The following is a 16,210-nucleotide window of genomic DNA, read 5'->3' as shown; positions in this document are numbered from 1 at the left end:
CCCCTGACCAGTCTCCCCCGAGTGGTGATTTTTTTTTTTTTGGAAGGGTGGAGGGCCCCGAGTTTCAGATTTTGCCCTAGACTCCCAAAATCCTCTGAGTGGCCCTGCCCACTGTGAAAGTGAGGAGGGAGGACTTGAAACTGTCATAAGTATTCCTAAGAGTATATTCCATCTCTAATTTATTTGACTTTATTTCTATAGCTGTTGGAGGAACGAAGCTCAGATTTAGAGAATATTCATATTTAGGATAGGGGAGAAATGTCAGAATATCATCTAAGGAGGAGTCCTCAATAGGATGAAATTCAGATTTGAATGATTTTCTATCTAAGCCCCTAGGTTTTACATTTTTGCAATAATAGTTTTGTCTTTATGCGTCCTCTTAAATGTTTATTTGCACTGTTGATAGGGCAATGCCTTGTATTATGAAGCTTTTATATATTTTCAATAAGATGTTGCCAATGTGGTTGCGTGTAAAAATGTGTGATAGCCCCTTCTACTGGCTGCATAATGATGGATTTGGCCAGTGCCTATATTATTTTACGTTATTATGTAACCAGGACAGTCAGCCATTAGGAAAAAAAACATTTTACTTCAGGAATATATGTTTTCTGCTATAATACATCTTTCATAAGAATTTTCTACAGTACCTCTACTTCACTGATTTCATCCAGTGACCCCAGTAAGACAGAAATTCTCAAATCTTGGACCTTGCATTCAAGAAGCATATTATGTCTCTCTAATCTTTTCTGTTCCAGAGAGGTTTCAATAGATATAGCTTCCTTTTGCAACTTACCCATTTCCCTGCAACCATACAAGAGGTATAAAACTGTTAAAACACTGGCATTATTAAAATTATATAACTACACAACTTGGAAACCAATCAGGCATGTACTAATAGAAACCATAAGTATTTCTCTACTGTAGTCTACGTTATCCATTAAAAGGTAAGTACTTGGTACTGTAATGATCTGAAGTCCTATATAATGCATTAGCACCAAGAAGGAATTAAAGTTAAGCAGACTGTTAAAGTCATTTTTCAAACATGGATTCTTTTACCAATACCAGAGGGGCGGAAAATAACAGTCTTGGTATATCATCAACGTTCAACAGTTTCAAGCTTTCAGAATTTAGCACACACTTACTACATCAACTACAATCACTATCCTACCAGCCCATACTTCTGCTCATGAAGATTTCTTCCCTTCAAACCGTGAACTGATATAGCATCTTCTCCTAGCATTACTTGAAATACAATTCAAGGTCACCTAATCAATTTACTGTAAAAATATAAGTGGCTAAATAGTAAGACAGATAGAACAATAATCCTAGTATAATTAGTGTGTGCTAATAGTGAGCAGTCAAAAACTAATTTATCATAATTATTGTTACACAATATATTCTGTATAGATGAGTATTGAAATTATGAATTCTTAGAACTTTTTTATGAATAAAGTATACTATGAGAAATATTTCACAAATTTTCTTAGCTAACACATACATGTTTATCCCCAAAAAGGACAACGAGTCACTGGATTGAACAATGGCTGATAATGTATGGCTAATAATGATCATGTATTGATTCAGTAGGAGACGCTAAAAGAGAATATATGCACAGAGATTAAGCAGGATTGATGAAGACAAGATGGACTAAACTAAAGGAGGAACCATTCCCACAGAAGAGGATTTAGCAGCAGAAGCAGGACAAGAAAGCGGACTAAAATTAGTATTTCCCTCAAGATATGCAATACCTGACAGGCACTGAGTGTAGCACTGTGCAAACAGAAAAACTTCTAAAAATCACAATAAGACGTTAATCAAAAATTCAAGGTTTAACTATTTCTAACTATGGGAGACCAGGATGAGACCTAATGGGGGAGGAGGGCATATTATCCCACATCTACCCACTACAGGTTCTTACACCTTCCTTTGTAGCATCTGGTGCTGACCACTGCTGGAGACTGGATCACTGGACTACACTGACCTCAGGCCTGATCCAATATGACAACTGACTTCCCACAAAAGGTCCAAGCATCTAAAGTGTTGACCTCTTTTGAAATTACTAAACTAATTATTATACCCGAATACAGTTAGTAATTACCTATTAAGGGTTAATAATTTCTTCCTTGATTCCTCAACTGCATTTTGGGCTTTTGTAACCTCAGTTTTGAGCGTTATTAATCTATCCTTAAGATGCTGTTGTTCCTCCATTATTTCATTCACCATTAGTAAAAATTCTTCCTCATCCTGCATAAAAAATAATTTCATATTCTTAATGTTATGTTATCTTTTATTTTAAAAGCCTAATATGCCATTATATAGCAAGAGGGAATCAAAGTTTAAAACCTTTATACCCTATTACATTGGTATACCAAACTAGCTGTCAGTTTCTTTATAAAGCTATTCATGCTGTGAAACTATTGCACTTGAAAATACTCAACTACACAGATTCCTATATATCCAGTGAGCTATTCATGGTACTTTCTTAAACAAAGATCCAAAAGAATTTTATTGAGAGCATATATAGTCTTAATCTCAAAGGATTACCTTAATACATAGTAACGGCCAGTAAACTATCATCCAATAGTTTTGTAGAGATTGAAACCACATGATGTCTTAAAAGCATTTCTTCTTATTTTGTATAGCAAATTAAAATATAAAGAAATTAAAATATATAAAAAAGTTACAACACATCTATAATAATTGTGTAAAATAATAATAAATGTATAAAGGTTAATACATCTATAATATTTGTCTATGTTAGAGAGGAGGTCAAGCAGGACACCTCTATTCTCACATTTGAAGCATCCAGCCACCAGTTAAGTGCTCACAAGATTTGGGGTGGTACCATGAACAATGTGCTCAAATGATGCTTGGCTGGGAAGTACACAAATCTAATGGCCACAGAAGGAATCTGCAAGCAGCATCACATAGGAACACACCTATGTGTGTCCTGTTAGTCCCAGGCATGTGTGAGTTATCATGCACAAGTTACTGAAGGACTCTTCTGGCAGGTATGCTCACGCTGACCATGAGTTGAGTATGAATTCTATTCACCCTCGACAGCATGAGACACCATTTTTCATAATTCATTAGAAGCTCTAATTAGGAGAGCAAGGAGAGGATTCAATGTAGAGCTGTCTTGGTCTCAGTCCTGGGACTTGACCCTGATCAGCCTATCATCTAGGTATGGGTAGACACGCAGTGCCTATTTCCTTAGATATCTCACTACCACTGCTAGGCAACCTGTGAATACACTCAGTGCCATGGACAGTCCATAGGGTAGGACTCTGTATAGATAATGCTTTGGTCCCCCTATAAATCTGAGGTACTTTATGAGCCAGGTAGATGGTACTAGGGATATTGCAAGTTGAAAGTCACAAACCAGTCTTAACCTCAAAGTGATGCACACAAGCATTACCATCCTGAATCTGAGACAGCATATTTATCTGTTGAGCCTTCTCAGGTATAGGACAGGACCAAAAACCCTTTTTCTTTTTTGGAATAAGAAAATACAGTGAATAGACTTTCTTCCCCTGTATTCCTGAGGTAACTCCTCTATTATTACCAGCCAGAGTAACAAGGACAATTCTGTTTGTGAAAGGCTCTCATGAGAAGGATCCCTGAAGAGGGATGAGAAAGGAGACAGGAAGAGGGTAGGGAGAAGAATTGGATGGTATAAGCATGTGGCAACCTCTAGCACCCATTCGTTAGTGGTGATGTCCAACCATGCCTTGTGGGACGAGAGGAGGCTGGTGCTCAAGAGATTGCTCAGTTGACTAGCGCCAGTGCAGCTTTCAACCAAACTATCAAGTCTGCCAACGCATGAATGCAGTGCTGTGCGCGGCTGGTGTCGAGGAGAGTTATCAATCTCTTCCGTACTTTTATAGATTTTTAGACTGATTGGGATATGGAGGTGTTTGTTGCCTATCCTGGTGTTGTGATCGATGATGGTACACTGGAGGCATACAGATTCCTGGGGACCTCCACATCTCCTTTGAGTCCTTTAGCAACTACAGGGTGCTGTTTTCTCACTAAATAGTTCTGATCCTTTGAATGGTAAATCCTCAGTTATGGCTTGCACTTCATGAAGAATGCCTAAAGCCAGAATGCTATTTACATGGTAACAGACTGTGGCCATGGACCAGACTGTGGTATTTGCCACATCCACTGCAGCCTAAAGAGCTGACTCTGTTACCCCCTGGCCCACTGTAACAAGGTAATTAAGCTATTCTCTCTTCTGGGGAGGGGGGGAGGCAGGGTCTGCTGAGTGGCATCCCATCCCATATTAAGAAATTGTACTCGGTTAGGACAACCTGGCAAATTTGACACTTTCAGCTTGAATGAAGCAGAGGAGGACTTTCACCCAAACAGTTAAGTCTTTTGGGATCCTTTTCTTTTGTTGGGTTCCTGGTGAGCATGGACAGCCAGGACTACTAAGGAACTGGCGTTGAGGTGCAAGTAGAAACACTCAATTCCTTCTGTACTAAATATCATTTTTCTAGGCATTTCATAGTCAGTAGGTGACTGGCATTTACCACAGCACTCTTTCTGTATCTAAAGATCTCATTTCTAGGAAGAGATATTCTGGCTGGTCCCAGGGATGACAGGATATATAAAAAAAAAAATTGAGATTTCTTGGTCTCCAAGGTGTCTGATCTGTATCAGGAGCTCCTAGAATGCCCTAAAATCATCTAGGATCAGCATCGGTGCTGAAATGACTGTTTCATCTGGAGTTGACAAAGACAGGTCCCTGCGGGGCAAGAGTGTGGAAGAAGACTGCTGCTGCTGCATTCATACCTCTGGGTCCCACTCTTCCTGGTACTCAGGTATTATTGGAGTCAGTGATATCACCAGGGAGGACCACCTTTTCCTTTTTTTCATTAGAGGCAAGTGGTTTCTCGACACCTGGAATGGTAGGCCTCAGTATTTCCAGAACAGTCAGGGCAGCATCCTGTAAACATATGGGTGGCTTGGAGGTTATTGGGGTTGTACCAGTGCCAATCCTGATGTGATGGAGTCCTGAGATCCGCTGATGGATCTTATCTGGGACAGTTCTCCGCTCAGTCAGAGGGGACAGATGGCTTTATCTCCTCCATAGATGCCACCAATGGGTAAGGCGCCAGCAGTATCAGGCTTGTGCTGGTACCAAGGGATATCTCCAGTGCTGGATGGATCTGTATGGATCTGGCTCAGGTCGCAGTTGTTCCTCCAGTGCCAGTGCATATATAGGGGCGCTTTCGGTATCCAGCCTGGTACCAATGGTGTCTGCTGCGTAGCACTGGTATTTTCCTCACTCATCTTAAGTGACGGTTGAGGCTTGGGAAGGAAGGGGGTTATCCCCCAATGTCTTACTGGGACTCTCTACATAAGTGGACACTGAGCATTTCCATGAGCTTCTGCCCTATTGCTGTGTGTGACTGCAGTCGGTGCCCTGTTTCAATGTCTAGGGCATGATCTGAAGGTCTAGGTGAATCCAGTGCCATGGATGCTGTGTTGGCTCTTTGCTCAGCCCAGAATTCTCCGCTGAGTTCTTAGGCATCACCCACCTGGTCAGTGCATGCTTCACTGGTATGGGGGTCCTCAAACCCCCAGGGATTCTGATGCTGCCTTCATTGACTGCTCCAGGAGATGGAGGCTCAGTCTTCTGTGTCATTTGACTCCTGATGCAAGTGGAGAATGAGGTGCAGAACACCTGCTTGGGATCAGGTGCCTGATGTGCCCATATGCAAATGGAATCAATGTTATAAGATAAGATGAGTGAGGCATGAGGCCTGTGGGTTTTAAGTCTACCACCTTCAGGTCCTCATACAAGGACCTGTAGAGGGGGACCTTGCGTCAGAGAAAATCAATCAGCTTGGGTTTTATTCTGTTCCAATTTCTTAAAATAAGGAGAATGAAGGCTGTTCTAAAGAATCTTCACAAGATTTATGAAGTTTGGATGAGAATAGTTAATATTAAAGCACGAGCAAGCCAGACACACATTAGGTTCCACACTGCTGCCACAGGCAGTAGGAGGGAACTAAGGGAGGGTCACAACTGCCTCACCTTTACGCTCTTGTATGGGAGCATGAAGAAGCTAAGGATGCATGAGTGGCCCCATTGCTAGAAAAAAGAATATATAGCAGGATCCATGCCAACATACACTCAAAGAACTTTCAGATACTTTTTCTTTGCTTTGATAAAATTAAAACAGCATCCCATTCTCTATGATTACAAAGGCCCTTACCCTACAACATGGAAGTAAATAGGAATTTTGTCTTTGATTTCAGCAAGAGTGGACGAAGCCTAAAAGGCACTGGGAAGAAGGCATTCATGGAAAGCCTGCAGAGACAGCCCTATCCACAGCAGACACTGGTGGGGGCATGGCCAGCAGCTTCGTGACTACATGGGTCCACTATCCAAAACCACCAAAACGGAGCGCGGGGGCACAGATGCTGTGAACTCTATTATAGTCCATGGGCTATTGTAATAGTCTCCCAAAATTCCCTCAGCATTGGAGAGAGGATTCCATCCTTCTCACACATAAACTCCCATTTACTCACAGCCCATGCAATCAGATTTTAGGGGAAAGGATTTTAATCACAAAAGAGGAATATATGCTTTGAACTCTTTGAAAAAATTTTATTTTGATGCTAAATTATTTTCCCCTGTCCAGAAATACACCTTTCCTCTGTATTTTAATAATTTGATTTACTTTAATGGAAAGATGTGGAAAATAGAGATGTACCTGGCATCATTCTCACTATGGAGCAGGTTTATGTGGGATAAACATCTAAGTAATATATCTTTTATTTAACACACTGCAACATCACTTTCCTTTTCACTGCTTCACATGGATAGACAATTTATCAATATAAAGGGATAAAATAATGCTAATTGCATATGAATGTGTAACTTTTTATTACTGCATATGCTCACGATTTTTTAAGAGTGAATTTTAAGAAAAGCCAAGTACAAAGAAAGTATCTACATGTACAGTCAACTTTAAAAACTACTTCATACAAAAATATGAGGCCATTCTGTATGCTCAGTTATGCTGAAGTTATTTTACGCTGACTATATTTACTATGTGTAAAGTATTTTGAAGATGAAAAGCATGATATAAATGCTTATTAGTTTAGCGGTCACTAGTAAAATTTGCTAAAGAACCTCAACAATGTGCTATTAATATTTTAACTGCATGTTTATCTATATCCATTGATACATACATGTTGCATGTTCATGCAATTAAAGACATTCCTGTAATGCACATGTACAAGCAGAGTTAAGGCTGCTCTTAATATTTTCTTTTTCCAGTTCATATACCATGTTAATTTTAACGTATTTGTTTCAAAGTTAAAATGTATACAACTGAATATTCTGAACATATTTATAAATAAGTATCAGGTTCACTTAAAATAATGATTCTCTATATTTTCCCTCTCTCCTGCAATTAGACATTGCTATGTAACAGTTACCTTCTTTAGCCTGACAATCTCAGCCTCATCCTTACGAACTGCCTCCTTCAACATGTGGATCTTGTTCACCAACTTTTGTAGCTGGCCACGACTGTATTCGAGCTGAATGCTCAATCGTGTCTTCTGGTTTTCAAACTCCAGTCTGGCCAAACATAATGTAATATTATTTTTGGCCAACACTCAGAAATCAGTTTAGCACTGATTTAAAAGAGTCCATAAAAAAAAGACTGCAAAACAAATGTACCCCATTCATTTTTACTTCAGAATAACTGAATATAAATGCAAAGAGCACACTAAATTTAACATGATAATTTAGACACAGGATGACCATTGCAGGATAAGTATGCAATCCACAAATGAAGTATCTCGCAGATATACTGAAAGTAGTAATAAAAACCCCACACTCGTCCTGAGTATATTGATGACTACTTCCACAAAAACATTTTGTCCCATCAGAAACAAAAGTAACACGAAGTTTAGTGCTTCTCGCTTCTCAGTACAAGGTATGTACTCATGATCGATACAGAAAACTTCTCCTTTTATTGTTCTGTTATCAGCTTTTTAAAACCACCCTCCTCTGAACCAATTCTCTGCGATCTAAAACCAGGATTTAAAATGGAGCATATCCACTATTCTGAAGTTTAAAATCCTGTTCAACTATGAACCTGTACAAGTATTTGAATCTCAGCCACATGCAAGGAAAGTGTTTTGTCCTCAGTAAGTTTCGAGATGACATCACATCAGAATGACCGACTCAACAGATAACCTGGGTGCAGAAAAGGAACTGGACTCTATTACTGGCAATCTGTATTAGAATACAGGCAAAGTTAACAACTCTAAGGTCCATGAATCACTGTCTGCTTGGCTGAGGATACAAAAAATGAACAGTAATCCTTATTTTGAGTTTTCAGTCTATAAGATTATAAGGGGATGACTTCATATCCAATTCTGAACAGAACACCAGTCTCCAGTGCTTCTGACTCTCCGAGAAAGAAACTTGTCCTTTGTCACTTAAGTATGTGAATGAAATCCCTATTGTTGACGTTATCAATTTGAAAATATCATGTATGAGGTTCTAATTTTGTCATCGGGTGTTTTTATATGGGAAACATTAGGTCCTTACATTTTGTTCTCCTTTGAAATGCATGACCTCATGTAGTGAGGCAGAGTAGCCTCCACTACACCTTGATTAATAGCATTAATGTTTTCACAAATTTAATGATAAAGCCATTTCTCTGGGCTGTTTTTAGATTATTCTTCTTGTTTATTGCTATATATAAATAATACTGTAATAATGTCAAATGTACAGTATTATTAATATATTCTTATCTAACCAGTTTGTTGTGAAACATTACAGTGGACTAATATTGCAGCTGGCATAGTAGCCCCAGACAGACAGTATACCGAAGCTGATTCCCAGTAATAAGCACATTACCATATTGTTAGGATTGCTAGATAGGTTGTGATGGAGAAAATCTGACATCTTTCAGTAAATCTCTTGGGCTTTGGCGATCCTTCCTACAGTAACTATGCAATTACTAAATTACCGGTATACTCGTTTTGATAAAGCCTACAGCAGTTTTCATTTGTTTGAAAAACACCTTTTTCTGTCAGTTTCTTCCTGCTGTTTCACACGTTCTTGCTCAAATACACGAATATTCTCTACCCCAATCTCTTCACAGAAGTCCTGGAATACAGCATCTTCAACCTTTAAACAAACGACCCAAAGAAACTACTTAAACTTTTTTAATTCATGTAAGAGAAACATTTTATAAAAAAAGATTTTTTATATTTTGGGCAAGATTTTAAAGAAGTTTTAGAAACATAATGTATTTTAAAGCTGCTGGGAATTTAGTTGCACCAGGAATTTTCAAAGTGGAGGTGAAGTCCAAATAACCAGACGGTGCAAGTGAACTTCATAGGATGAGGAGAAGAATCCCTACTTCAGCCGTTTGTGCCAGAGCAGGAGCAGTGTTACTCCAGAGACAATTCAAGGTATCAAACTGAAATATTAGCCTCACACTCGAACCCATGGCTCCCACTCTCTATGGAGAAGGAGAAGGCTATGGGGTATGCAGAGCTGCCGATCCTCCAGGCCCATTCCTGCCCCTAAATTCTTCTGCAAAGCTAAGCTCTGTGCCACAGAGGAGAGTGCTTATTCCCTGTTCGAAATCCTATTCCCTTCTCCACATTTATACAGTGGAATCACAGCAGTACAACTACCACAGGTTACTCTTACTGACAAAAAGAGCAAAAAACTTTCCCCAGACTAGAAAATGGATATCTACAAACTCACACATATAACCTAAAAATAATGAACAGATAAATGAGTTTGAAGATTTGGAAAATTATGCTTACAAAGTTCAAGGGACAATGGGACACATACAAATACAGTGAGTACTCCATTTTGCACTTATCAGAGGAACAAAATTTTAAAAACCATGCAGCACAAGCTCATATGGATCTCTGAAAGAAAAATAAAAGCTCTCACAAACAGCTGTAAGTTAAATGTAATGCCAAAAACTACATCATATATAAACACATCAACACTCAGGCTTATTTAACACCATCAATAGATACACTATTCTTAGGAAATTCTTAATCTACATTTTCTTTTGCTATAAAAGCAAGCACTACATTATTTACACAGGAAATGACAACATGCTTGGAAAACGTGCTTTTGGTGAGAACTGTATTTCAACTATCAAGCCCTGTATAGTTGACTCACAGTAACTAAGAAACCTGTTTTTATAGGTAGTGAGATACAAAAAAAGTCAATTAAATTTTTAAAATTGAAAAATAAAAATTCTAAAATAATTTCTATGTGGCATACAAAAATGCTTAATTTTATGGTGTGACAAAGGGTCGAGATGTTCCACAGAGACATTTGTGAGCATTGCAATAATCTCAAATTAATGCAAATAAAACCTTTATATTATACCACCATGAATTTTGATATATAACTATTTTGATCATGATGACAAACACTATAGTTAAAGTTGAATTCCAGTTTCTGTTTTAATATTCCTTTAATAAACTAATTCCCTTTGGTTTGAAACCTTCTACATTTTATCTCAGCTGTGAATATTTTGTTGGAGTCTCAGCAAAATCACTTCAGTGTATTTTTAAAGTTACTTGAACAGAGGAAATTCCCCCCCTCCCATTACTCCAAATAAAACTGTAGTGTTTATGTAAATGAAAAAAGGCCACCTGAAACTTCAAATTAGTTTTGTTTTGTTCTATATTACTCACTTAGGAAGTACAAAATTCTGGTTTGAATAAAAATGATTCAGTATTTTAAGGTTACGAACTGTTAAAATTTGGATGTTGAAACACACATATTAAAATATTAATTTTTAGGATGACATCACTGGTAGAATAGTATAGCATGCTGCATGTTCCCTGGAGTGCTTTAGAACATCTAGACTGTAGCTACTGTTCAGACACTAAAGGTTTCATAATTGCATGAGTTCACTCTCTACGCTACAGAGAAGTTGCTGTAAACCATTCGTAACTCCATAATTTGTCATGAACATTATACAATGTGTTACCTCATTCATTTTCTTTTGAAACTCTTCAATTTTCTCTGCTCTTTGTAACAGTCCTTCATTCAGCATAGCATATTGTGATTTAATATTTACTAACTCACTTTCCAGCTTAGATTTTTCCTAATTACAAAGAGGAAGAAGGAAATAAGTATTTATACTGGTTTCTTTAAACAAAATGAATGATATTCTATATATTAATAGATGCTTCTGACACTATGGCTATTTATCTTGTGTTGAGTTAAGAAGTTACAACTTTTTTTCTGAAATCACTATTATTGATTTAAGTATAATGGCTACAATTCTACAGAACGGAAAGCAAATTACATATTACAAATAAATATACCAGCTAAGACTTATTGAGTCATGCACCTTTTTGCGAGGGCTACTATAGATCAAGTTTAGGTGAGTGTCAAGTAAATTTTTTTTAAAAAACAGTAACACCTAAAGGAAAGCCTCATTGCTTTAATATAGTAATTAATCTTGTTCTCTAATTTTATTAATTCTCTAATCATAACCACTACTTGCTAAATATAATTCCAACAACTACATAAAGAAAATAAATATAAGATCTACTAAGCTTGTGGATGTTGTATTGAGTATTAGCTACAACATTTATTAAGCATAAAAATTATAACCTAAAGGCTTGTCTACATTACCCGCAGGATCAAAGGGCAGCGATCGATCCAGCGGGGGTTGATTTATCGCATTTAATCGAGATGCGATAAATCGACAGCCAAGTGCTCTCCCGTCGACTCCGGAGGCGCAGGCAGAGTTGACGGGGGAGCGTCAGCAATTGACTCACTACAGCGAAGACACCGTGGTGAGCAGATTTAAGTACGTCGACTTCAGCTACGTTATTCATGTAGCTGAAGTTGCATAACTTAATTGATCCCGCCCACCACCCCCAATGTAGACCAGGCCTAAGATCACCAAAACCAAAGGAAAAAACAGGTGCTTCGTTATTCTGTACTACCTTGTAGAAATTAGCAAGGTGTTTCTTTTTAATATTCTCTAATTCACTCTGCGAATATTTGAGCCGGGTCTGAGTTCCCTGGCACTGTGCCTGTAACTGTTTCAAGTCAGTCTCCTTACGTTTGATCTTCATTAATTCCTAAAACAGATTTCAAAAACTGTATGAGAAAATATACATAAAAAGTACGTTTTAAAAACAGAAATCAACTTCATACTCAATACTCTATTCACAGGACAGAAAATATCTTTATGATCATAATCCGACTTCCATTTAACAGGGTGTTTAATTAGACAAATTTAGCACAGGTAAGCCACATCTACGTGAGCCAGCTGACCACAATCAAGTTAAGTTTTGATGGTGTGGGGCATATTTGAAAATGCTTTTCAAACACTGGTTCACTTTCTAGTGTAAAAGGGCATAAATTGATAAATTACTGCTCTGGCCCTCTCAACAAAATCTATGAAATCAAGTTTTACAGTCACAATTCATGAAAGATTGTTCTCTGTTGCATGCTTACAATTTTATTCTCACTAGTCACTACAGCAATGCCTCAAAGAACTTCTCTGATGAAAGACACAAATTGCTCCTACCATACCACAATACTTTCTATAGCAAAACTAGCTCTTAACAGTTAGGCAATTCTCCATCTACGTAACCCACACTAAAGAGAGTAGCTTGGTCTCATCTCCCCAGAAATAGTAAACTATGCACTAGATGGGGGGAAACAAAACTACACTGTTAGTGTGGGTTACAGATAAACGAATGGCCCAGCTGCATGCAGTCACACTGCATTCCCTCTCGGAACAAAGGTAACAGGCAGGCAACACTTTTGATCAACAAGCCACTACTAATTCCACTATCCCCATCCTGCATTAAAAATAAAATAATCAGGAATGAAATAAATTAACTTGAAATTAAAAGCTGACAAAAACTGAACAGTTCCTCAGACTGTCTTTCCATTCATAACTTTTTTTCCATTTTGCCTTTAGTGTTAAGATATAATTGCCTATTTAGTGGACTTACCTTTAGCTCATCAACCAACCTATCCCTTCTTTCTTTCATTTCTTTCATCTCTTTTTCATCCCAGTATCTAGCTTTAAATTTCAAGTCACTTGACCCTCCAGAGATAACTCCAGATTTCAAAAATAAAGTTCCATCAAGAGACACTGTCTGAAAATTAAAGACATTTTCTTTTCTTTAATGAACAATACCAATAATTGTGCATCTGCAACACTTAGTTAGGAATTAGGTTAGAAATTGTGCATTTGCAATACTCTAGCAGCTAATGGACCAAATTCTGAGCAATCAAGTGAATGTAACTATATATAAGTAACCTCCATACTTAGTTGGACCATGCCCCAAAACCCTTGCTTACACAGAGTTATACTGAGCAAGCTATAAGAATTATGTAACTGACACAAGTAGTGTTATTTTGCAGTGAGTAATGTTTTAATATAAATTAGCATTACAGCATATCAGAAATTAATCCCATGAACTGGAAATGGGACTTTTAATATATTTTATATTTAAAGTGGACTATCATAGCAGGGCTCCCATTCTGCAGACTTTAACAAGTCTTCAGAAGGTACATGACAGGGAGCTACCCGCATGTACTATTAAGATGCATAAACGTCAGTGGAGAGGAACTGCAAAATGAAGTAGGGAGACTTTCAACCATATAGTGCAAACTTTTGTCTGTACCTCCCACACATGCTCACAAAGGAATCCCTCAAGAACATATGAAGGCACTTCTCTGCAAGAAAGCCAATAAAACAGATTTTATGTTTCTCAGCCAAACATTTTAAATATAACAAGCAAAAAGAAAAAAAAGGAGCATTTGAAAAAGAGTCAACTGTAGGGAAATATTTCAGCACCCTAATTTAAAACTCCTTTTCTAATTTTTTCCCTCCGAGCTTTCCAGAAAAATTCCACACTAGAAAGACATGGGTTATGTGAAATTTCAGGGGATTAAGTTCCTTTCTATGTAAACTGGCGAGAGCAATATGATAGTTTTTAGTTAAGTCATATTTTGTAGAATATTTATAGAACAAAGTTATTTCAAATGGTATTAAACATATCATTGCAATCCACCTGATGAAAACAACATATGAAACAAAATTCAGTTTCTTACTTTCAACCTCACTGCTCCATCAAATGCTATCTGTCTTGCTTCTTTAACAGTTTCACAGACCAGACCATTCCCACATACAAACTGAATCACTTTTTTCAGGGGTGTAAATGGAGTCTGTACAACATCAATCATCATTTTAGATCCTTTTATCTCCCTTAATTTTTCATTGATGGGCTTAATCTAAAAAGCAAAAACAATCTTCTGGAGAACTAGCCGAAATAATGAGATACAAGTACCTTGGTGGGATAGTAAACTGCATGAACAAAATTAACAACAACATCCATCCATATTTTCGGTCATACCCATGCCTTCTGAAGAGACAGAATTTACATTTATTAAAGTAAATAAAAACTGGACAAAACATGCATTAAAGTAACATTAAAAATCTACCCACAATCAAAGATGCTAGGATTTATGTAAAAACATTAGGACTTCGATTCAAAAAAGCATCCATAATCAGGACAGCACTTAAGCATTTACATAAGCATGTGCTTAAATCCATTTCTATGGAGCAAAACACATAATTGCTTCCCCGAATCAGTGCCTAGAATAGTGATTGCCTATATTAAATTTAAAAGGCAGTAACAGGTTTTCAATTTTAACATGGGAATGATGATTCTGTCATAGTTCTAGTACAGTGATTTTATTTCAATTAAACCCCAATTACTGATGGAAACAATTTAACACACTGCAATCACTAGCATTCTCTCATGTAAGAATCAACACACAAACTTGGGCACCTAAACTTGGGCATCAAAATCACACACAGACATCTAAAGAAGTATGGTATGATTTTCAGATATGCTGAGCACCCACAGCTGCCACTGACATTAATCACACTTAGTCCAGTCTGTCATGCCACTGAGAGACCTAAAGGCTGCAATAACCCTTCCTGCAGTTCCACGTCTCCTTGGAGTGGAAGAATATGCTTAACAGGGCTCCACTGCCCCGGCATGCATCCACTTGTGTAGCCTCCCATATCTCTCTCCTATGCAAAAGGATCATATTGGTTCCACTGCTGAATGATTCTCCCATGGCTGCAGAGGCAGGATTTACTTTAATGACCAATTCACCTATTTTCTTGAAGCCAGACTGCAGTTTCCTGCCACACAGATCTTTTAAAGTCTCCACGGAAGAGACATCTTTGCCCTGGACATATGGGAAGACCGACCTAGATGCAGGGGATGTGGTTTAATTAGGCTCCAGCTTTATTAACTTAGCTCATCTGGTAACTATCAAGCAATGACTCCTGGTCATGATTCCCTTCCCTTTATTATTTCCACATGATGGGGAGCTGTTGTCAGTCCCCGACCCTTACACAGCTGGTCTCCAGAATGTTGCTGGGACCCCACTGCTCTCCCCTCATGTAGGGATTAAGGGGCTAGGGAAAGGGGTTGTTCTGCTTGTACCAGGCATTAGGAAGCTCATTCCCCGCCTTAGGGGACACTTTCCTTTAAGTCCACTTCCAATTTTGGAATATCAGGAAATGGCCTTCCAATGGAACACGTACCTGTGCTGACACCTTCCAACTGTTAAACGGCCAACAACTTGAACCTTATCTCCTGTCCGACCCCATCAGGTGCCTGAGCTGCTGTGGCAAAGGTGGAAGAAACCACACTGCCCCAGCCAATCTGACAGCAAGGGAAAAATTCTTTCCCTATCCCCAAAGAGGTAACTAATGCAATGCCCACGGCAGACCAAAAACCCAGTCCTACACTAATCCCCATGGTAGGAGCTGCTAATCCTGATCTGACAAGAAACTCAGGCTGGAGGGACAGGGTATACACACATTCCTACAAGTGCACAGGGGCCAATGGTTTACTTGATCCCTACCAGACCACCCAACTTCTCAGATGATGCCTCCCCCTCGTTTCCCCCCAATGCCCGAGAAGAAAGTCCTTAAAAGAGCCACTATCCTTTTTTCCTGCCAGTCCAGGCAAAGATCCCCTGCCTTTGAATTTGAGAGGGTTACATTTTAACAGAGGTCACAGCAGTCTATCTGGGGTACTTCACCCAAAGACTTAGAAGATTCCTTTGACAGCCTAAAAGGTTTTCAGATCGTTTTGGAGAGCACTTGCCTGTTATCTGGCTCTGGCCAGAA

At 38.4% G+C, this 16,210-nt stretch overlaps 1 protein-coding gene across 8 annotated transcripts in view; it reads right to left on the bottom strand.

Annotated features, from left to right (window-relative positions):
* The window catches only part of SMC1B (structural maintenance of chromosomes 1B), a 60,871-nt gene that overhangs the window by 23,966 nt on the left and 20,695 nt on the right, over window positions 1-16,210 (bottom strand). For 4 of the 8 annotated variants that reach the window (XM_043536740.1, XM_043536777.1, XM_043536864.1 and 1 more), the window contains 8 exons: window positions 14,110-14,289; window positions 13,002-13,148; window positions 11,979-12,116; window positions 11,009-11,125; window positions 9,059-9,165; window positions 7,458-7,599; window positions 2,099-2,244; window positions 648-801 (listed from right to left, as the gene is read on the bottom strand). In XM_043536740.1, the coding sequence (XP_043392675.1) occupies window positions 648-801; window positions 2,099-2,244; window positions 7,458-7,599; window positions 9,059-9,165; window positions 11,009-11,125; window positions 11,979-12,116; window positions 13,002-13,148; window positions 14,110-14,289 (1,131 nt within the window). The remainder of the gene's footprint in view (window positions 1-647; window positions 802-2,098; window positions 2,245-7,457; window positions 7,600-9,058; window positions 9,166-11,008; window positions 11,126-11,978; window positions 12,117-13,001; window positions 13,149-14,109; window positions 14,290-16,210) is intronic. The other 4 variants (XM_043536904.1, XM_043536984.1, XM_043536831.1 and 1 more) reach the window with 3 other exon arrangements.

This window comes from Chelonia mydas, chromosome 1 (genome assembly GCF_015237465.2).
Source record: "Chelonia mydas isolate rCheMyd1 chromosome 1, rCheMyd1.pri.v2, whole genome shotgun sequence".
In the NCBI taxonomy this organism is placed as follows: domain Eukaryota; kingdom Metazoa; phylum Chordata; order Testudines; family Cheloniidae; genus Chelonia; species Chelonia mydas.
Note: the sequence above shows the minus strand (reverse complement) of the source record. Positions and strands in the feature narration are given on the sequence as shown.